This window comes from Notechis scutatus, chromosome 4, assembly GCF_049901735.1.
Source record: "Notechis scutatus isolate UNSWTSFEM ecotype Mainland chromosome 4, rNotScu1.2, whole genome shotgun sequence".
Taxonomy (NCBI): Eukaryota; Metazoa; Chordata; class Lepidosauria; order Squamata; family Elapidae; genus Notechis; species Notechis scutatus.
In genome coordinates, this window is record NC_142012.1 from 123,074,094 (window position 1) to 123,096,944 (window position 22,851).

The 22,851-nt window shown below is 36.4% G+C and overlaps 2 protein-coding genes and 1 long non-coding RNA gene across 8 annotated transcripts in view; 1 reads left to right on the forward strand and 2 right to left on the reverse strand.

Moving 5' to 3' along the window:
* Positions 1-10,492, reverse strand: part of OGA (O-GlcNAcase) — a 35,813-nt gene extending 25,321 nt beyond the window's left edge. Inside the window, exons 1-5 of the mRNA XM_026671193.2 lie at positions 9,974-10,492; positions 6,201-6,252; positions 4,432-4,529; positions 1,801-1,931; positions 139-310 (exon numbers count right to left, since the gene is read on the reverse strand). Coding sequence (XP_026526978.1) covers positions 139-310; positions 1,801-1,931; positions 4,432-4,529; positions 6,201-6,252; positions 9,974-10,199 — 679 coding nt within the window. The 5' untranslated portion in view covers positions 10,200-10,492. The remainder of the gene's footprint in view (positions 1-138; positions 311-1,800; positions 1,932-4,431; positions 4,530-6,200; positions 6,253-9,973) is intronic.
* A 103-nt stretch (positions 10,493-10,595) lies between these two features.
* On the forward strand, positions 10,596-22,511 carry LOC148130895 (uncharacterized). Of its 2 annotated transcripts, XR_015749434.1 has the most exons (4): positions 10,616-10,716; positions 17,008-17,157; positions 20,814-20,989; positions 22,304-22,511. It is a non-coding gene; the product is annotated as an uncharacterized LOC148130895 (long non-coding RNA). The 2 variants fall into 2 exon arrangements; XR_015749433.1 differs by lacking the exons at positions 20,814-20,989; positions 22,304-22,511 and adding an exon at positions 18,325-19,073 and having other exon boundaries at positions 10,596-10,716.
* Positions 16,737-22,851, reverse strand: part of KCNIP2 (potassium voltage-gated channel interacting protein 2) — a 122,487-nt gene continuing 116,372 nt past the window's right edge. For 4 of the 5 annotated variants that reach the window (XM_087964670.1, XM_026671307.2, XM_026671458.2 and 1 more), the window contains 6 exons: positions 21,466-21,535; positions 19,599-19,669; positions 18,295-18,402; positions 18,074-18,178; positions 17,520-17,582; positions 17,127-17,215 (listed from right to left, as the gene is read on the reverse strand). In XM_087964670.1, coding sequence (XP_087820796.1) covers positions 17,168-17,215; positions 17,520-17,582; positions 18,074-18,178; positions 18,295-18,402; positions 19,599-19,669; positions 21,466-21,535 — 465 coding nt within the window. In that variant the 3' untranslated portion in view covers positions 17,127-17,167. Of the gene's footprint in view, positions 17,216-17,519; positions 17,583-18,073; positions 18,179-18,294; positions 18,403-19,598; positions 19,670-21,465; positions 21,536-22,851 lie in introns of all 5 variants that reach the window. The other variant, XM_026671537.2, reaches the window with a different exon arrangement.

Genomic DNA, 22,851 nt, shown 5'->3' on the forward strand with positions numbered 1-22,851 from the left:
AAGAGATTGCCCACATGAATGACTATCAGCAAGGAATCGTGCAAACTGGTCTCAGAGTTCAGGTGGAGCTCTGCTTGCTGCACCCTCCTAAAAGGGAGTTGTCTTTCCTATGATTCAGAATTTAACTTAGCAGCTTACCTGTGGGGCAGAAGAGGAATGTTTCTGGTTCTCCTAGATACTGATAGATTTCATTGGTGATTGAAATCTGAGCATGGGCAAAGGAGCTGAACACTTCTTTATCTGCTGCACACATATTGTGATCAATGTCATCAAACAATAATGCAAAACATTTGCAACCAAACTGAGTAACCTAAAAGAAAAACAAAATTCTGAGCACTGAAGAATTAGCAAACCTATTCCAAAGGTTAATTTATTTTATTTTTAGCTCTACAGTTCAGGTAAAAAAACCTCACCCTCTAGCCAATACTTTTTTTCCCATTTCAATTGCACATAGATTTACACAGGGAGAATAAAGGAAGAGAAGAAAATCAGAATAATGAGAATACACACATTATTGTATTCCACCTCATTTCATGCAAAACACTTACTACAGTATATCACAGTATTTCCGCTTAAGCAACTCCTATGTTTCATCAAGTTCAGTATTCATTAAGGAACAAAAGAGTGCATGTACATATAAAGTCTACAATTGCAATCAAATGTTTCTATTTCCTTCAGAAATCAAAGCACTTTTAGTAATGATGATACTGGATTTATGTATATTTACTAAAAACAGTTCATTAACCTTGTAAACTATTTCTCAGTTATAGCCCGATTTTGAAAATCAATTTGAATAAGTCACAAAATTCTCCAGATCTAACCACTAAATGATATTGATGTTGCATTTTTACAAAATCAACCGTACTGAGGCTGACTATTTCCTTCAGTACATCATTAATATTTTATTTTTCAAAGAGAATCTTTTGAAATGTATTTATAGAGAAATATTGTCTGGAGATAACACTATATGGCTCTGTTATATCACTGTATGCATCAAATATCGTATCCTGCTTTTCTTCCTCAATTTTATCATTACAAAAACCCTGAGGTAAGCAAATACAATTACTCCTTGACTTACAACTGGTCACTTAGCAAACGCCAGATCCCCCCACCCAGGGTATTTATGACCCATATTTCAAGTTACAATGGTTAGGGCCCCCTCAGTCACATGACTGTGCTTCAGGCACTCAGAAACCAGGCCACATTTACAACCATTTGCAACATCCATAGTTATGTGACCATGTTTTACTTCCAATTTTTGGTAAAACCAGCGAACGGCATTCGCTTAACAACTGCTACTAAAAGGCCTCAAAATCAGGTTGGTTACACTAGTCACCCAATCTACAACTATCAGGAGTTACAACCATGATGGATATTGCTCCATTACAGTTGTAACTCAACATCTGTAGTACAAAAAGTTCTGAAAAACGTGTGCACATGAAACAAAACCAGCAGTAAATATTGCTTGATACTATTTAATGAGTATATATAATAAATTTAAAGTCTGTTAGCTATAAAACTAACAATTGTTCTAATTATTTGATTCATAATAGATTTCCATTGCTGCAACAATAGGCCTAGGCCACAACCAATAAGTTGTTTATTTATTTAATTTATATTGCTTCCCATGGCAACTATATTATTATAATTATAATTATTAACAATAATCCATATTGCAAGTTAACAAAATAGTGCCCAGTATTCAAACAATGCTTCCTGTGAACAGTTATACTATAATTACACTTTAATTGTGATCTCATTAACATTTTAAACAACATAATATGCACAAATGATCAATACCTGATCTAGCTTGCGTTTCAATGTAGATACTTCTTTAGGGTTTGAGAAAGTAATATCAAGTCCAGGGGAAATGGCATAAATAAATTCTATCTCATATTCTTGAGCTGCTGCAATCAGAGTCATGAGCTGTTCTAGAAATAGAAACCAATTATTTTAACAAGAATTGACCATACGTTAATTTATTTCATCAAATTAAATATATAATGAATAAATATATATATAATCAATCATTTAAGTATATTATATACATCATGTTGAATATTTTACCATGAATTATAGGTAACTGGTTTTATTTTTATGTATTTTAAAAATGATTAAGAAAGATATTAATTGGGGTTTACAAAGAATATTAAGCTAGAGATTACAAATGGCTGGAGAATCCTCTTGGTAGATACTGAAACATCTTTGATGTAAGAGAGGATAATCCTTTTGATGAAGTATGATTTCTGTGTTACATTCATTAGGTAAATAACTTTCTGATGAAATTGTGCGGGTATCTGTTGTGTTGAAGGAAATCTTGCAAGTAATTAATTGTATTTTGTAGTTCTTTTGTATTGCAATATATAACCCACTTAATAGGATTTTGATGTACGTTTTTTTTAATGTACAGATGAATTTAATTATTAAGTTTGACTTATGTAGGTAACTTTGGACTTTGGTCTCGAGCATCACATTAGCTTATGAGGACACCTAGAAAATATAGTTTGATATTTGCTTCTTGTACTAAAATGATTCCATCAAATGTGTGGCTGTTTAGGTTATTTGGTTTTCTATCTGTTCTTTTTTTAATTATGATATAGGTTGGTTGCATTAACAGAAGGATGAGTTTTTAATTGTTGCATTATTGCTTCTGCTATACATCCTGAAAGGAGGAGTCTCATTCAGGTCCCAGTGATCTGTTAGTGAATGTAACTGAACTAGTATGTCAAATGAGTTTCAGTATTTTGATGTTTCTATATTCTATTAGATTGGGTCTGGAATAGTACTGTGATGGCTTCATTATCTAATTTGAAATCAACTAATATAAAGAAAACAGCAACCCTGAAAAACAGCATTATGTTGTCCTGTGCTACTGTCAAGTCTTTTTTCACTTTCTCAAGATATTGTACTCCTGCAGTGATAGTGAACCTATGACATAGGTGACACACCAGTGTTCATCAACACCTGACAACAACTATTTTTGAAAGCACACCTCATTCTTACAATATTTTTGGAGGCTGCAGAGGCTGCACAAGAATGGGTTGTGCTCTCATGTGAATTCTGGTTCTTCTGAAAAATCGAACAGGACATGCTTTTCCCACTATTTTTCGAGGCTGCAAAGGCCGCAGAAGACCATTCTCCACAGCCGCTTCAAGAAGGCCCCATGCAACCTGATGCTGCCTCTAGAAGACCATAAGGGACTGTCAACAGAATGAGAGCATCACTTGAAAACAAGAGGTATGCAGCAGATCTTTGGGTTCACTCACATGGATAGGTTTCTCTTTTGTTTGGGGGATGGGATGACACACCAGCAGAGTGACCAGACATTTTCTGAATTTTTGACACACACGCTTAAAAGGTTCACCATCACTGTATTAGTGACACGATGGAGTGTTTGCAGCCATTTAACACAGGTAGTTTACTTACAGACTGCCTCTTTCAGTAACTTTTCAAAGTTATTCCAGTGCTAAAAAAAATAACTTTATGACCAATGCCTGCATATAACCTTTGCAACACCTTTACTCATGTGGTTGCCATTTGTCAGTATGCACTGTCCTATACCTGAACCACCACCACCCCTTTTAAACAGCAGATAGATTGGAGAGGAAGGGATTACAACAGTAAGCAGGCACCCATTAGGGAATACACATCAAAACGAACGCAATGGTCCAAAAGCCCCAAGCACACTCAGGGCTGGGAGTCATAAGTGCACTACACATACAGCCCAATGTATTTCCCTTTGTGTGCCTGCTGGTTCTATTGTAATCTCTCCCTTTCCAATCTTTCTGCTTGGTGGTAGTATTGGTGGGCGAATGGGTCAGGCACAGGAAAGATTGCCTTCTATCATTACAAGGGTGAATATTCCAAAGGGCAGGGGAGTAGAGAAATCAGTTCCTTATTTCTCTAAAATTGTTAGGAGGCAAACAAAAGCCAAAGGCGTAAAAACTGATTACTAGAGTCTTGTCAGTCAGATAGCAGCTGTGAGCTGGCTATCCTAGTCCTGGGGGAAGCATTCTACAAGGAGAGGAGAAATACTGTAGGAAACGGTATGTTCCAGCCATTGTAGCTAGCATCCTAGCTGTCACGTAACTGCATTTTCAACATTGTCTGCTGCTTTCCCACAAGCAGGGTCAGCTTAGAACAGCACTCAGGAAGTTGGAAATTGTGGTCACATGAGGTCCTCATTTGAGAACATGCATACTCTTCATTTAACAATGGCAACTGGGACTGCCAGAATTGCCATCCTTAAGCTGCACAGTTACATGACAACTACTTTATGATCCCATTGTTTAGTAAATGGTAATCCCAGTGAAAATTGCTATTAAAAGTTTAGGACTACCTATAAATAATTTTCATTTACAGTAAGACAACACTGTTCTTTCATTATCACTTCTTAATCAATAACTTTTGAAATACAAAGAGGTTAATTACCAGCTTCCTCTACAGAATACATTTCTCGCCAAAACATACGATGCTTGTAGTCATCTTTCGGAGCATATAGGTATGTATTTAGTCCCCATTTCTGAAGTCTATAAGGTTAAAAGATTTTTAAAAATGTATAAAGATGAGAATGTAACTGCTCATCAACTATGCTGAATTGTACACTACCAGTTGTAATAATTTATACAATACTATACAGTGGATATAAAAGTCTACACACCTTTGTTAATACAAGATTTTTGAGATGTAAAAAAATTACACCAAGATAAACCACTTCAGAATTTTTTCCACCTTTAATATAACATATAAGCTGAACAATTCAATTGAAAAACAAATTGAAAATCTTTTAGAGGTAAAATAAAAATCTTACAATACCGTGATTGCATCCTTAAACTTAATACTTTGTTGAAGTACCTTTTGATTTTATGACAGCATTCAGTCTTTTGGGGTAGAAGCCTATCTTGCCTTGGGAATCTTTGCCTACTCTTCCTTCTACAAGCTCTCCAAATCTGTCAGATTGTGAGTGCATCTCCTGTGCACAACCCTCTTCAGGTCATGTCATAGTAAGGTCAAACCATTACTAGTTTTCAAAGGGAAAAAAATAATTGTTTCCCAAATTGTTTGAAGGCCAGGAGCTGAATAAACATTGTGGAAGCAGATTTCATAGCACCATAGGTGCAACAGAAAAAAATCATGTTCCTATATCAACAAAATATAGAAAAATACTAAGAACAAATTAGAAAACTCCAGCTAGATTGCGTGATATAATGTCCCAGACTATTCATAACTTTAAAAACCAACAACCAGCTCTTTGAAATAGGTTGAAAATTAGTTTCAAGGAACCTTCACTGAATATTAAAGTGAATCATTTAAAAGCGAGAACAATGTGATTAATAGCAGTCACGAATATGTAGACAGTTTATAAATTGGAGTTGAATAAATGCATTCTGGAGAATAGATGTCACGTCAGATTACTGATATTATTCATATTTCAGATTATTGAGTCATTCCAATCTGGCAGCATTGCCAGCCCATATATTTAATATTGCAAAGAAAGAACTCTGTTCCTAACAGACATTTCTATAACCAATTTAGCATATCGATGCTTACATTATGATAACCTTATGGTAAAGTTTATGTAAGGAGTTGCCAAAAAAAAGATGCATAGCTGAATTAAATTCTATTTCAGAATGCCCTCAAGAAGGGTATTTATTGTGGATAGATGTAATGAAAAATGTCTATCACATCAATGAAGGATGGCATATGCAATCCCTTTATTTATTTCTCAGATATTCCTGTTCCTGCCTGGTAAAGTTCATGCTTTTACTGCTGATAATGCTAATGATTGGGTCATTTATTTGTGATGGATCTTCATTCAAAATCATGTCCCTAATATTAACAGAATTGCCCCAATTTCTCCAAACCACTTGGAACCAATGGAATGTGAAATACAATCCTGAAGCATAAGGTACAATATTGCCCTAACTTTATTTGCTGGAACCTGCTTTTTAAAAGAAATTAAGGGAAGAAAAAGTAAAAGCAGTTCTATGCTTTTAAACCACAAATAACTGATTTATTAATCATAAAGTGACATCCATTTACAAGTCTTTTGGAAATTAAGAAAGGCATGAATTACAGAATTTTGTAATAACTTACTGTTAATTATTTGATTCTTTAAATCTATGCTTTAATTGCATTTTTAAAGGACAACCAAATAATTACATAGCATAAAACTGCAGAACAAGCATGATGTCATATACCTTCTAAAAAGCTCCTTTCTCTGTTCCATAATCCAAGGTCTTCCATAAAAACCTGTAAAAAATATTGAAGGTATAAATTTAAGTATTAAAATTATATTGAAATAATCAACTTCCACAACAGAAAGCTTTGACCAAATGCTTGTTTTCATAATATTCATATAAAATAGCATTTATAACCTTGTCTTGTCTACCAAATTTCTGCACCTGTGAGAAATAGTTGAAACAGATATCCTATGTAAACAGATGTAACAGCAGATGGAGTGTACTACTTTGAAGAACAAGAGTGGAATTTAGGAATTCTCCTAGATTAAATGCTACTTAAAAGGGTTTAGATTAGAACAGCAGCCAAGAATTATTTCCCTTCTTATGACTCTATGATAAATAAGTACTTTATTTAAAGATGTTTGATCTTAACTTCAGTTACCCAAGTGTATCTGGCAAAAACGTTTTAATATGTTGTATGAATGCAAAGCTTCTAGTTTGATCAGGACCACATAATTGGTTTTTTACTGTGTCATCTGAATTGTTTGTCAAAAGTTTAAGAATTATTATTGAAGGTTTTTTGAATCGTTATTTGAAAGACTGCTTCATCCATATTACTTACCAATGGTTTAAGATTCACAAGAGTATTCCTTCTCACAAATCCATACTATGAAGTACTTAAGATGGGTGAGATAAAGATTTTCTGTAGCAATAGCAGCCTGTTTTAGAAATGTATTAACTAGAATCTAAAAGATTGCATCATTTCAAGTTTTTTTAAAAAAGTTAAATGATTCATTTGTCTTTGGGTATTTTATTAGATTGCTAAATTGCTTTTTTGTTTTATTTATTTATTAGAATTATTATTTATTTTTTATCTACCCTTTATTACCATATAAGGCAGCATCCATAATACTTCTTCCTTCTATTTTCCTCACATCAACTCTATGAGGTGAGTTGGGATGACAATGTGTGATGGCCCATAGTCACCCAGCTTTTTTATTAATTTTATCTTGGAAAGATAAAGGCATCTTGAAGATGTTTAGCATTTTAAAAAATTAAATAAATAGCACTCAAACATTATGGGAAGATTCATTTAAAAAGTAGAAGACATTCAGTTAGTTTTGCCCTAAGCAGTTTACACTTTTATAAATGAATTGAGCTCAAAGGAAACTTGGAATAAGGCTAATTCAAAACTGTTTCACACCCTGTAAAATACGTATCAGTCAACAGTATAACTGCCATATTTTGCATTACCTGTACAGTACTTTCTAAACACCTCAGGGCAGTCCAATATAACAAAAATAAACAAGGTATATGAAGGAATACAGAGCTGCCATGTGATCTTCCAACAGTAGCCTCAGATTCAAGATTATTGTAACATTGCACATACAGTTCAAGAATACACTAATAGTAGGGTTTAATAGTTTAAGAGGCACTGGAGAATTAATTTATATAAATTAGTATCATTACATAAGAACATCCTCCAACTTTTCCTGTATAAAAATTATACACCAGGATTTGTCCCAATATATTTGAATAAAAATGAATAAGGTTTTGAAATAATGTCTATCTGAAAATCTGTTCTAATGCATTAATGACATTGGTATTAGTTACCATAACAACATCTCCCAAACCTCCATGTGGCTACTATGCTAGAAAGAATGAGTCAAAATTTTAACATAACATTGTTACAAGTCTTGATGTAACTCTCAGAGATTACCTCTCTTGTTCTGATCTTGTTTTGATACTAAGTCTTCTAGCACACATCCATTAAAGATGGAAGCCTCTAGCATTGCCACGGTCCGCTGAGGTGAAAGTGGAAGAGTATCTTCTCTGTGATTCCAAAACCACAGATTATGCTTCTTCAGGTATTGTATTTTGTCCTGACTGGATCCATGAGACAGTTTACTTCAATAAGTCTCTTTTTGAGTACTAATCTCAATAATGTGAATATTGAAAAAATAAGATGGTAATCACCAACCATAAGGTGCTCAATCCAAATAGCTAAAGAGACAACTCCATCTCCCAAAACTGGGAGGAACATCTATTTCTATATATATATCAGCTCATCAACAAAAAAAATGTGTTTTTATTATTTACCACCTTTCCTTTTTAATGGCCATTATATAAATATATACTATATTTTTCTTCATTGTTTATAAAATCATCCTAGCGTAATTCAGAATAAATGCTACTTATAATACAGAATGTTTATATTAAAATAGACTGAAATCTTTCCTATTGTTATAAGCACAAACTTTCAACAATTGCCAGCATGGGAAACTGTTATGCTCCTTTCAAGTTGTCAAAACCATCAATCTGTCATTTTTATCAAAAGTTCATTCTAAAAAAAGCAGGGGGAAGGATTAGATCTATGCATTGCATTCCAGTTTCCTATGCTTTAGCACACATGCAATTGAATAAGCATATTCAGTTATAAATTGAACTATATTACAGTTTCAATTGTTAATAGTGTTTTCAATATAGTTTGAAATATACTGGGATTGGTGTAATATTAACTGCACTCTAGAAATATCTGCTAATCATCCAAATTCTATTCCATTCCTGAATATTGCACAAAGCAATTATTAACCTAGATGCATCTTCCTCCATATTAACCATACTACAATAATTGAACACAAACTTATTTTTCATGTTTATATATCACCGCTTTTCTTTGTTCTGATACAAATATTCTGCTATAGTGCAAGCCAATAAAACAAACTGCAACTGCAGCCAATATGGTTACTATGTGAGTAGAAAGAAAACCAATCCAAGATTTGAATGACATTCTTAGCTATGTGTTTTAGGCTCACTCTAGAATAGAAAATGGTACAGTACCTAAGCAAAAATATTTCCTAAACCTGTAATAATCTATTTTTGTAGGCAACAGTAATTCTAGTAATTACATAGTAAAATAACCAATTATGTTTCACATATCCAATGAAAACACTTTGAGATTGTCATTTTAAAGTTATTGCTTTAAAGGCAAAAAAAACCAAAGATAACAAAATATAAATACAATACAAATATTTTAGAATTCAAATAAGAAATTCTCAGTATTATTAGCAATTGATTAAAACGAACACATAGATGATTATTCATCACCTTTGCTTAGGAAAAAGGAAAAAGTCTGAGAGAACGAGCCTTATCAATCTAAGATTTTATATCAGGTCTCATAGGGCATCCTTGGTGAGCACAAATCTGTCTGCATCAAACGTGTTTATAGATATAGTTAACACTATAGCCTAGTGAAAACAATCTGCTAAATATTCCCAGAAAGCTTGCAGCTCAGATAATTAAAATCTTCAGACTTAGAGGATGCACCTACCTCTATATTAGTTTTGCTTTTCATCCTTGCGCCCAACACTAATTTAGAACCTAATCTAGAAGTTCACAAACTGATCTGATCTATATTGCTGTAACCTTTTTCCTAGAAAAAAAACAAACCCTTATACACAAAAAGCGCTTCGCAAACAATTCAACCTGGGACACTTCTTTTAAAGGCTTCATTTTACGCCCGGCGGCATGTTAGTCATGGGGCTTCGGCCAAGTTCGATCAACTGAAACTGGGATGGGATGAGAAGAAGGAGCCAAGTGAAAACCTCCTCCTCCTAAGCCAGATTTTCCTGCTGGGCGGAGTCAGGCGCTACACAAAGAGGTGAAGAGTAAGGAAGGCGCGAGGGGGGGGGTGGAAACAACGCTTTGTCTAAATGGCGGGTCTCCTTTTTCAGCGCTCTTTCTGGTGACCAGCCCCGGGTCCCACCCGTTTCCGAGCTCTTTTCCATTACCTTCCACAACGCCGCAGAGGAATCGCCGTGCTCCCGCATTGCCCACAGCTCCGGAGCCACTCTCGGGAACCGCTTCTGGGCCCGAGGGGTCCGGTCTTGTAGGGGGCGACTCACTTCGGGGCGAGGAAACGGTCGTAGATGTAGGAACGGAGGTGCCCGGAGGTTCCCCCCGCGTTTCAGCCACCATCCCAGCCAGATCCACTCCAGGGCTACCGTCCGCCGCCATCGCCCTTCCCTCCACTCTAACCAGGGTAGGCTGCGCTTGCGCGGAGAAAACCAGCCCCAACTGGTCCAAGCCGGAACCAACCGCTCCGCACTCTCGATTTCCAACCGGGGCCGCGGTTGCTGATCACGTGCGGCTCCACCTCTGTTCCCTCCGCGCGCCAGCCAAGAGACACGAATCGCGAGCGAACCACTCAAACACGACACTGGCTTCGAGAAAACGAACGGACTATTGTAAGGGTGGGGGCAGAACTGACGGAAAAACCTTACAGCGCAGGCGTAAGAGGCTCGCAGGCTACTAAGTGCGCATGCTTACCAGGGTCAGAGGAGCAGGGACGCGCCTGCACGCACGCGCAAAAAATGAAGTCTTGCGCATGTGACGGGCGTTGGCTTCGCAGCTAGACATTACAGCGCATGCGTGGTTACTGGATAGACTCCGGGGGCGGTACGGCGCAAGTGAGAAGGAAAATAAACAAAGTAGCCGGCGTTAAAGCGCAAGCGCAGAATTTAAAGCGCGAAAGGTAGTGATAATTTTATTTAGGCTAATACTGTGCATGAGGGCGGAGTCTTGTGCAGGCAGAAAAGTTCATCGCCGTCCTTCTGCGTTACTTTAGTTTCCTTGCGGTTGACGAGGAGGAGCTGTTCCTTACAGTATATATTTAGTGTCTGGTTGCTGAGCAACATTGAGGGCGCCTAAGGAAAATATTGCATTCCTTCGACCGTTAACCTACAATGTAAAAAATGAAATAACTCAGCAATACATACTAGAAATGTTGTATTTTACCGGTAAACCAGAAAGCCTTTCCGTTGCTGTGTTTTAAGCGGTTAAACAATCCTGTCCCAAAGCCTGGAAAGGGGCACTAATTTGTTTCGCTTATTCAATATAATTTCCCTGTTTCAAATTTTCAGGGAAGAGGCTTGTCTCCAGTATAAATGCGTTGCCCGAATATATTATCTTTTATTCCTGTCCAAGCCGGGAAAGTGTAAAATTTCCGACTCCAGCTCGACTGTTCGTAACTCAGGATGTTTTTGGCATCTTCGCAATTGCCTTCTGTGGTGGTTTCCCTCCCCGACCACGCAGGCAAGGCCAGAGTTTCCTTGGGCGAAAGAAAGGGCAATGCTGATGAAAACTATAGTGGTTTGGAATGTACTGTAAGTGTACTTTTAAAGGAAATAAAATGGATCATAGTTTTATTAGAGGAAAACCATGAAATCCTGAGCAGCTGCATGATTTGTGCAGCTGGGATTGAATGCATAGGAAGTAAAATAATAGAATATTGAATTGTATTATGAAATACAATTTCACATCCTTTAATGAGCCGTGGTAAAAAGGAAAATAGAAGTTGTGGTTGCATAGTTTCCACATGTTTGTTGTAGAGATCGTATGTATATTTGCATAAGTTTACATAGCATGTTCATCTAGAAAAATAGATGCTTTACTGAGATGCTTTGAAACTAAATATTTACTTTCTGCAGACAAATTGTGAGAGAATGATTATACCTGAACTGACAATATCTAAAAGTACAAAATGTATCCCAGTTTCGTCATGTTAGATATGTTCTAATTCTTGTTGTGATGGCAGTATTACAATACAAAATTTAGTTGGAACCTATTAGCATCTAATTTGGAGAACCAGAACTTTCACTTGTCAAAAGAATCAGAATCTAATATTAAAACAGCTACTTATTGTCTGCCAAAGGCAAAGACAACTATAAATACAACCAAAAGGTTTTAAATTTTATATAAAATCTGTAAAATTGATTATAATGTGTTGTGCTATAATTTTAAAAGCAGGATTTAGGTGGAATTTGTATTAGAAAATCTCATGTGCTAATGGTGAAAAATGAACCAAAACAGAAGAGGCATTAAAGAGAAAAAAGGGAAGAGTATAGGACATATTATCCCAAAACTCATTGTGAAAAGAACATAGCAAAGCAAACAATAGCAGAGGCTATGGTGTTTGTGCATAGCCGTTAGATGTGCATTTTATTGTTATATGTGATTGTTATTATACAAAATATATACAGATGAAAATGCAAAGCTGATAGCAGAGCTTGTCCAGTGGAATTAGGCTGCTTGGTCCCACTACTGATTGTAATGACAGTTAGAAGGAAGCAGCTAGTATGTGAGTAAGGAACAGTCAACAGAATCATCAGTCTCCAACTTCCAGAACTGAATATAACCCCACACATGTATTTAACATCTACTCAAAAACATACTGTAATTGCAATAATCAGAAAATCATATGGAGGCATTTTGAACCAATATGTCAGGTTGAAACATAGATTAGAACAGACTTTTACAAACTAACCCTTCCAGATGTATTGAGCTATCAATCTTATCATTCCTGTCTAGTCTATTGGACTGCTGATTGGCAATGATAAGACTTGAACACGTGGAAGGACCAAATTTGGAAGGAATTGTGTAGATTTGCAGAGTCAATTTATGAAAAAAGTCAGTGTGATGGGAAAAATAGCAAATGTATTGCCAAATGAGAAGGGTATATGACATCATCTTTTACAAAATAATCGCTTCATGTAGTCATAATCTCTAAAGCAAATTGAAACTCTCACTTTACCATTAAACATGCATTGCAGGTCATAGTGAGTAGATTTATAAACTGTACCATCCATACTTGTAAAAACTTATTTTATTGGATATTAGGAAGAAAATCTGCATTCACTGAAATTTTATATATAGCCTAAGACACTATTTTCAAATGTGAATTGTACCCTTGCATGGAGAATTGCTTCCTCAAACGGGGATAGAAGCCCTTATTTTAACCTGATGGCAAAAAATCTGTAGAGTTCATTGTAATCAGAAAATTGATGTGGAGTTTCTTATTTGCTCTCAGGATAATTTCCCATAGATCTAAAATTGCATCTGAACTAAGAGAAAATAGAGGAATGAGTTCACCTCTATGTGCAACAAACTGTGATGATGCAAAATGATGATAGGTACATAATGGTGTCCTCACATAAATGTTGCAAATATTTCATTTATTTATTTCACAGATTTATATAGCCACCCATCTCACACATGGCAACTCTAGGTGGCAATTATGTACCGTGTTTAAGGTCCAATATATGACACAAGTAAAGTGTGACATTTATATTATGACATCACTGCACATTTCTTCATTTCCTCTCTCTTCTATTAGTGAGATATTGTGGTAGAATGTGGTACAGACTTGCAGGAGGGAAGGGGGTCTTTCCCAAGGAGCAAATCAATCTGGAATCCTTGCTATGCAGGATGAGGGCCAGAGTGGAACCTCCATAACCTTTCATAGGGTAAATGTAATTGTTATGCAGATTGTGCTTTAGTCTGCCAAGATTCCTGTCTATAGGCCAGCAACAATAAAAGCACTCCGAGTAAATCCTTGTGTGGTTCTTGGTTCCAAGGAATCGATTGGAACGATTATATGATATCTATATACTTGGGAGTGGGCAAATATCTTCTGCTGATTGAAAAGACAAGACTGTAATGGGTTGGATGGCAAATTGGGCTATATAAGTATTGAAATCTTACATACTTTTGAATAAGAAATATATTCTAGTTAGGCAAAATAAGAATAAATTATTTTGATAATAGTATAAGAGAATGATACACAGCAGTCATATTTCTAGCCATCTTGGCTGAGGAATTCCTCTAATGCAAATGCCAGAGGCTACTCCTCTGACTTTGCTCCACTTATATTTATCACCACCAATTTAAATATCTTGCCACCATGTGGCATTTCTTCATATTAATCATGAAACATAAAGTGTAGCTTTCCCCCATGCTGTGCTGTGTTGAACTTCCGTATCACAGCAAGACATTTCTGTCCCTAACAGTGTAGAAAATTTAATAGTAATACGCTGTGCATGTTAAATTGAATGGCCACTATACAGAACCAGCTAATTCCAGTGACATCGTTTACCAGTTACAGCAAATATCTCTTTAGGCAACTGTTGTAAGGAAAAATTAGAGAATAATAAGCAGCTATTAGTATTGCAATACCAATTATTTTGGCTGACCTGAGTGGCCATTGTAGATGGTCAGGGAACTGAAGTGATATTTTTTCTCTCCCTCGCTACTATTTTGGGTCTTTAAGAATTTAAAGAACATTGAATCAACTTTCATCTGAGATTAGCCCAACAGAAGTATTGAAGGAGATTGCAGAAATGAAGTATGGAAGCTAAGAAAATATGGTAAATAGGATAGGGTTTTTATATCAAATGAGAAAAATAACAAAATATTAAGAAAATGTTTCTTTGAAGAAAATTAAAATAAAAAATCTTAATGGATGACACTGAACTTGGTCTATGGATCTAGATTCCAGTTATCCTTAATATACATATGATGATGTAATGGAGTAGCAAAATGTAAAATAATTTCAAGAAGGGAAAGAGCCATTTGTGGCTACAATGCGCATGGCAGTCTGTTTGCATAGCTAATAAATCCTGAGCCAGACTGTTCCATTTCTAAACTCAATCCAATATTTCCTGCATTTCTTTTGAAATATTTATTCCTCTTGCAGTTCCTATAGTAGAAGTCCTTGGAGTTTACTTTGTGTGACAAGGTACCCTAATGATTATTAATAGCGCAGAAGGGGACCTGAAACTGAAAAAGAAACCTCAGAAGTTATCAGGGCTGGTTATTAAGAGGAAATACGAGAACAGTCTGCCATTAAAAGAGGAATGTGGATTAAAGTTAATATTTGTGTATTAGAACAAACTATTTCAGGGGAGTTAAGGTAAAAAGTAGCCATCTATTTATTAAATATTAACTTTACATCTTCCCAATTTGCGACTTCTATGATTGTGCTGATGGGGAGTTCTTGAAAGCTACTGTTGTAATATTTCTGCAGGGTTTCCTGAGATGCAACAGTATTGTCCAAAACACTTTTTTCAGATATCTAATAGCCAGTCAATTTGTGGGCATCATTTTGGAGAAAGGTATATACAGTGATAACTATGTGCTTTGGTATCTTCTTTGTCTATTATGATTCAGCTTTGCCACTGTTAGAATTTTCATATTTGCTGCTTGTTTTCTTTTGTATGTAAATAATAAAGCCTATTTTCCTATTACCTCTTTTCTTGATTCAGTATAATATCTTCATTCCCTCCTGCTGGGCATCTTTCCTCCAATCTATTCAGAATGTCCCAAGTGGTCTCATCCCTTGCCATATTACATTTTCCCTGAAATTGACTTTTGTTAATGTATTCAGTGTTAAGTTCCTCTTTCCTTGTATTTTACTCCATACTGGTTCTCTTCCTTTGTTGTGTACTTTCCATGTTGTACTCCTGAGTTTACACAGCTGCTCTATTATCGGCACCTTTGTATTTATTTTTATTTTTACTTAAACCCTTAAAAAAGGCTTCACTTTTTTCCAAAGTGTTTTATAAATGACCTACATTTTATCGCTTGTTCCTCTACTACTGATTTCCCTAGCACATCCCTATTGCTGTCTTTTTACTGCATCCCTGTTGGGCCTATTCAATATGCCTGTGTTACTGTTGTGTTCTGTATGGAACCTGGCATGTGCTTGGAGCAAGCATACGCTGAAGTTGTTTGTTGTTTGTAATGCTTTGACAACCGAAGGGCCCATAGGCTGTAATGCTACGGTAACAAAACCAGCAAACAAACTCACAGAAATAGCATTTTGCAAGTGCTTTGAACAAATGCTCAAAGTTCCTTTGCAGAAAAAGGAGATTGTTGGCACAGGAAAGGAACAGCCGGGTATATCTCCCTCTGTTTTCCCATATATTTTTTCCCTACTTCTCTCCCCTTTTCATCCGACAATACTTCTACTTGTAATCTGCCTATACACATAATTCAAAGACAAGGCACAATGTTGAATTCTGCCCTAATGCCACAAGAGTCCAGAGCCCTCACACGTAGATATTACCATGGCATTAAGCATATTGCTATTCAAAACTTTTAGCTGATCTCTTTGTTTCTCATTTAAGGATGCTGGAGCTCTTGGTACTTCTGTTGAATATCTAGCTGCAGAAAGTAATTAATAGTAATATCATAATATCATCATCTAGAGATACATCCAGTGAGGCCAGAAATAGATTTAGATTGCATTCTGACCTAAATATTTCCATTAAGTAGATTTCTCTGTTTCTACTTCTGTTTGCACATTATTTACTAAGACAAGGAGCAGTGAAAATCTTTGACCCAATTATTTGCTTAAGTACTTTTTCTCTGAAATAGCAATCTGAACATAACTTATCTCCTGATTTCTAAAAAAACCTAATGGTTCTTTTGCACTTTGGTCTGGAGTGATACAAAATACCCACATGATTGTGTGTGTGTGGTGTTTTTTTTTTTAGGGGGGGGGTGCATGCAAACAAAAGAATTTTCAAAGCGAAATGCCATTCTTCTGCAGTTTTCTCCAGAAAAGCTGAGTTCCGTTGAATGTAATAGCGTTGAACTGCAAGATAGCTTAACACTGAAAAATATTGCCTCCGTTTGTTGGAAGCATTAGAGTACTCCATGTGCTGTGAGAACCTTGGTGCAGATCAGATAGATTCCCTTCTTTGAAGGTAAGAGTGCATTTACAAGAGTTTTCTTTTTTAATTATGCTTTACATTGCCGTTTGAGGGTGTGAAAGCCCTAATGCAGGATCATGGGGTTGCCGTGATTTTGAGAAGTCTTAAGGAAAAGCACATTATATAGTGATAGGTCAGTGCAGTTTTTGTCCGGAGGCAACAATTCATTTTGTAGTTAATTTCCCAGAATAAGAGTTTGTGAATTCTAGGACACGCTCCTTGCCTATTCTTATTGAATCCAGACAAAGACTCCCATTCCATTCCCCTTGTAGGGATTCCCCATCCCACCCCAGTTGGATCTTGAGTGCATGAGGATTGTCTCCACAAATTGGGCCTGCTTTGTCCATGCAGCCAAGGGAAGAGTGCCTCAGGATACACCAAGGAGAGAAGCCCTGGTTTGTATATCATGGTCTTGACTCCAGGTATGGTCAGCTAGATCACATTGTCAAAAAGCTTCATGGAACTCATGATGTTTTCATCCTGCCAGAGAAAAGATGAAATCAAGGCTTAGAAAAAGTGGGAAATTAAGACAGTATAGCTTTACTGTTACTAAAAATGTTGTTTCAGCTCTCTTCCCTCACAACCTGCCTTGGATTGTGCTAAATTGTGCCACAATAGTATTAATATAAATCCAGAGCCAGTAGTGAAATATCACATCTTCTTGATCTCACTGATGGTGGTGATAAACGTTCTTATCTATAGAGCAAAGAATAGGACTGCCTATGTACTTTTTCCTTATTCATTGCTATAAAGGATTAAAATACCAGGAGGACAGTGGTGTTACCTTCTGACAGGATTCAATGAATTCATCAATAGTCACCACACCATCTCTGTTCCGATCCATTTTCTGAAATGTAAATGAACATTGAAGAAGAAACTATGTAGTTTCCTAGGAGGACCTTCAGATGCAGAGAAACACCCTATAATATCTGAACTCAACACATTTCCAGCCTAGATCTATGTCTATGATCTGAAGAGCCCTATCAGTAGAAAATGGCTTTATATCTCATTAATACTATTTTGAAAGTATTTAAGGCAGAAAAGCCTTGAGAATTTTGAGATTTGTGAGCTTCAGCTACCAGAATTCCCCAAATAGCATGGTAGTTGATTCATAAGTCTTAAAAGTTACCAAGATTGGACACAACTGATTTAAGGAGACAGAAACGATTGAGTTGCTAAAAAGATTTGTGAACATAATTATAGAATTATACTATGGGAAGCACTGGGAACCAAAATGAAAGGGGAAAAATATGAAGAGGAAGAAGATTTTGTCCTCCCAAAAAGCAGACCAAAATAATACGGGATGTTAACATGGAAATATTCTGATGGTAAGCTTACCTGGAAAAAATTTTCCACATGTTCCTGGGGTGCATCTTCGCTCATGGCTGGATAAGTGTACTTGCCCATCATGTCATAAATGGATTTCATTATATCCAACATTTCCTGAAAGTCAAAACACAGAAAGAATTATTAGTCAATGTGGCCAGTGGATCTTACTTAAGCAGATTCAGCAAAGTTCATCATCTTTTGACCCTGCTGATTTCTGCTACTGTCTGTACCTCTTTGGTGATACAGCCATCTTTGTTCAGATCGTAGAGATTGAAGGCCCAACTGAGCCGATCATCTATAGTGCCACGGAGAATAATGGATAAACCAGCTACAAAATCCTGCAAGAGAGAAGGTGATAGAAAAAAGGATGAAATACAGCCTAAGCACTACTACAGCTGTGATATATGCTACAGGAATGTAAAGTAGATCCAATGACTACAGTAAAAAACTGATAAATTCTATCTGTATCCATTCATGGTTTCCTTGGAGCGGAATATTAAAATGAAAATACAACTGCTCAAGATTCAGTAGTTTAATACATATAACACAGCTATGGGCAATTATTTTCAACCTCTCCTTTAATTAGAATTGCTGGAAATCTTTGGCATAGTTTTTATACTGTTTTTGTATTGTCAGTGATAAACACCCCTTTTAAAATATGCATTCTGTCATCTGTTAAATCCTGAAGCACAGAAATACAGATTCTGTTAGTACCAGTAGATGGCCTATTATTCAATGATTAGTTGAATGGCAAAGTTCAAAATTAGAATAGAGAAGCTTGTATTCCTTTAAAAAAAAAAATCTAACTGTAGACGTGGTATTTATTTGAACATAACATTCTTGGACTTCCATCAGCACTAGCATGTAAAATTCTATGGTAGCCCATCTTTTTGGAGTGAGGTTAAGGGAGGTTAATGCTTTTTTTGCAAATTTGTGTTATTTATGTTTTAATTTGCCCATGTGAGCCCTGAATATAACTGCTAAGATAAATAAAATTTCTTCAAAAATACTAATTACTCTGCAGAAGGCATTTATCCTTAGGCATAATTTCTACCTCCCCAATCAGATCCAGCAGAAGAGACATGCTATGGTCTTATCAGTTAAGGTGTGCCACCTTGCAGGACCCAGGAAATGAACCTTTTCTATTATAACACTTCCCCTTTGGAACATCATTCCGCTAGAAGAATAGATTGGCCCCAACCCTGTTGGATTTTGTAAAAGCCTTGAAGAAGTGGTTGTGTTCCCAGCCATGGGGGTCATATTGTCAGAGCCTGTAAATTTAATTTTTTTGTCCTAACACTTATGTATTTGATTTCATTTTTATTGTTTTTTTAAATAGCTGTTGGCTGCCCAAAGTTGCCATAGTGAGATGGGCAGTCATAGAAAAATACATAACACAGATTCTGTATACATAAATACATAATAAATAAATACATAATAAATAAGGGTAGGTACGGTAGCTTTCAGTCTGTAGTTTGCCCAGAGAAGTTTTGTAGGGGTTCACATATAAATAAATAAGTACATGGAATCTTACCTCAAAACTGACAGAGCCATCGTGGTCAGTATCAAATGCGTTGAAAAGAAAAGTTGCATATGTACTAGAATCTAAAAACAGATATATCAAATCTAGTAAGAAGTACCATGTATGCATATTTTAGCTGATTTTATTGAATCATTTGGTTATCAGGCAACTATTAGAGAAAATAGCTAAGCTGCAACTTTTTTGAAATTATAGATGCCATAACATGATGATCTCTTACCCTTAGTTACAAAAGTTATAATTATTTCAACATTTATCCTCTTTTGTTAACACAAGGGCATGCATTAATTCAAATACATATCAAATTAAGAATAGTTTTAGTAACAAGTGAGTAACAGTGAAACAGTACTGTTAAAACTGTATCAGCAACCAATGTAGCATCCTGTTATTTCACTTTCTGTGAAACTAATTGAGAGAACTATGTAGTATAGTGTTTATCTTTTACAGGCCAGAAAGGATATATATATATATATATATATATATAGAAAAAGTACAAAGGGCATAACTAGAAGTCTCCCAAAGCAGTGGCTGAACATTTCATCGCTATTCTCATTATATTCCATTAGAACTGAGAATACAGTATTCCAAGAATAATTTTGTACCTTAAGCCCCTCATTTTTCAAATATTCAATAGTTATGTCAGGTTAGAATTGGAATAATAAATTTATTTTAACTAAAGTAAAATTAGAAAAAGCTAATAAAACATTCAGCTATGGCAAAACTTTAGGGTTTGGGGATAGGAGAACAAGTATCACTTTTGCAGAATGGTTCTGTGATACATAACCATGAAGTTGATTTCAAAACAAAACCTAGGGCCAGATTATTTTCAGGATCACCAGACTTTGATCATTTCTGCCCATCCCACCCACTTTCACATGCTGTGCAAGCTCCAGATCCTCTCCCTGAGGCAATGTTGTCTATGGGGATCTAGAATTGTGCCTGTTCTATGGCACTGTCTGCCCCTTGAAATGATGTCCCTCTGAGATTAAAATGGCCCAAACACTGTTGACCTCCCAGAAAGCTTTAAAACCTGCTTTCTGTCCCAGTTATTGAGCCAGGATGATTAATGAACTGTCTTCTGGAGGTGGACTGTGTTTGGCTGCCACTAACTTGATGTTATCTGATACATTGTTTACAGATAATATACAATTCTGTATGGTTTCTTGCCTGTAATTGTTGTTTGTTTGGTTTATATTTGATATACACCAGAGATGGTGTTCAGCAGGTTCTGACCAGTTCTGGAGAACCGGTAGCGGAAATTTTGAGTAGTTCGGAATACACCTCTGACTGGCCCCACCCCCATCTATTCTCTGCCTCCCGAGTCCCAGCTGATTGGCTGGGTCTTCTTGTGTAGCCCTGCACAGGAGAACGGAGCTGGAAAGCAGGTTAGTAGAGTGAGGAGAAAATGGAGATTTTACAGTATCTTCCCCCTGCCATGCCCACCAAGCCACGCCCATAGAACCATTAATAATTTTTTTTAAATCCCACCACTGATATACACTATCCAAAGTCATGATTATATGAGTTGAACAACTATGTATACCTTTTAAATAAAAAAAATGTCCACTTAATATCAGGCAAAGAAAGTGACCACATTTAAAAGTGCCACAGTTGACTTGACAACAGTCACTATTCCTTTAATATATGATCCAATGAACAGTGTTCACATTTTTTACTTTATGTTTATCGTGTGAGGGAGGCAGAGGATGATTCCAGGGATATATGGCAGTGAAGGTAAGAAAGCTATAACTGAGGGTGTAAAGTCTGTCATCCTTTTTTATTTCCAACAACTGCCAGTTTATTCTACTTACCTAGCTTTGCAACATTTCCAAAATATTAGCTCTTTTGATGAAGGACTTACCTCCCTGTGGGAAGAATTGTGAGTAGATCTGCTTGAAGCTCTCTTCATTAACAATCCCACTAGGGCATTCCTATCAAATAGAAAACTGCACATTGATCACCAGTTGGAATTGCTAACCTACAATATCCTAGTATGACATGCAGTCTAATTTATGAGAAACTGATTTTAGTTTTCCCATCAAACAATAACAGAAAGAAGAATTCCCTCCTTTTGAAGAACTTGGATATTAGTTATCCCTAGGCTAGGGTGTTGGCAGTGAACAAATGGGAAGGTCAAACTAAGGATAACAAGTGTAGCAACCAGCCTTAGCACTGACAATGAAGTTACTGAAGTGGTAGATAGCTGCTATCTTTCAGGATCATCTACCCTGTTTCTCCAACAATACGGCCTCCCCCAATAGGAAGTCCCAGCATGTTTTATAGGCATGAAATGAAATTAAGCCCCTGCCCCCAAATTTAAGGCCTATATTAAAACATGCGAAATGGGGGGAATGGTGGGGGGGCTTGCCATTAGGAAGTCCTTTTGTTGCACACCCGGATATGGTGCTGCCTGCGTTGACCCCGATATGAAGTGCCCCACCAACGCCGAGGTCAACATCCAAGCCGTCACCGCCCGCCCGAAGATGCAAGGGGGGGGGAAATTAAGTCACCCCCGAAAAGATGGCCTAGCCATTTTTTCGGGGCTCAAAAAAAAATAAGACCCGGCCTTATTATATGAGAAACACGGTATAAACGGCAAAGGATCCAACAGTCAAGAAATATGCTGCAGACTAGCATTTCGTGGGATAACGATGAAGATTTATTTGTTTGTTTGTTTATTTTTGGTTTCTTTGAATTAGTGTTGACTCCTGATGACTTCCTGGACAAATCCTTGCTTTTTTCTTGTCCAGATTCAGAATTTTGCCATTGCCTTCTTCTTAGGGTTGAGAGAAGATAACCGTCTCAGTCACCCAGCTAGCTTCATGCCTAAAGTGGGCTTAAAACTCACAGTCTTCTGGTTTTCAGTCTGATGCCTCAATCACTACAGCAAACTGGCTCTCAAACGTAGTAGGATCATGGGACTAAAAAAAAAAAAATATTTGTATGCTAAGACTTTGTTGGAGGAGATGCCTTAATGATTGAAAGACTAAAATATATTGCAATAATATTTTAAGAAACAGATTTGGACTTTTTCTTTTTTTCTGATTGATACTACCCTAGGAGGAGAGAGTGGGAACTCTGTCTTGGTTTGGACTGATTGATAACTCTGGGATTGTTTTATTTTTCCTTTGGAACATTTTGGTTGTTGTAAGAGAAAAGAAAAGAAAAGATTTATAATGGCTCCTTCTATTGAGGAACTGAGAAGGGACTATGAGCAAGCAAAAAAAAAATGGTAAAGCTGGTTTGA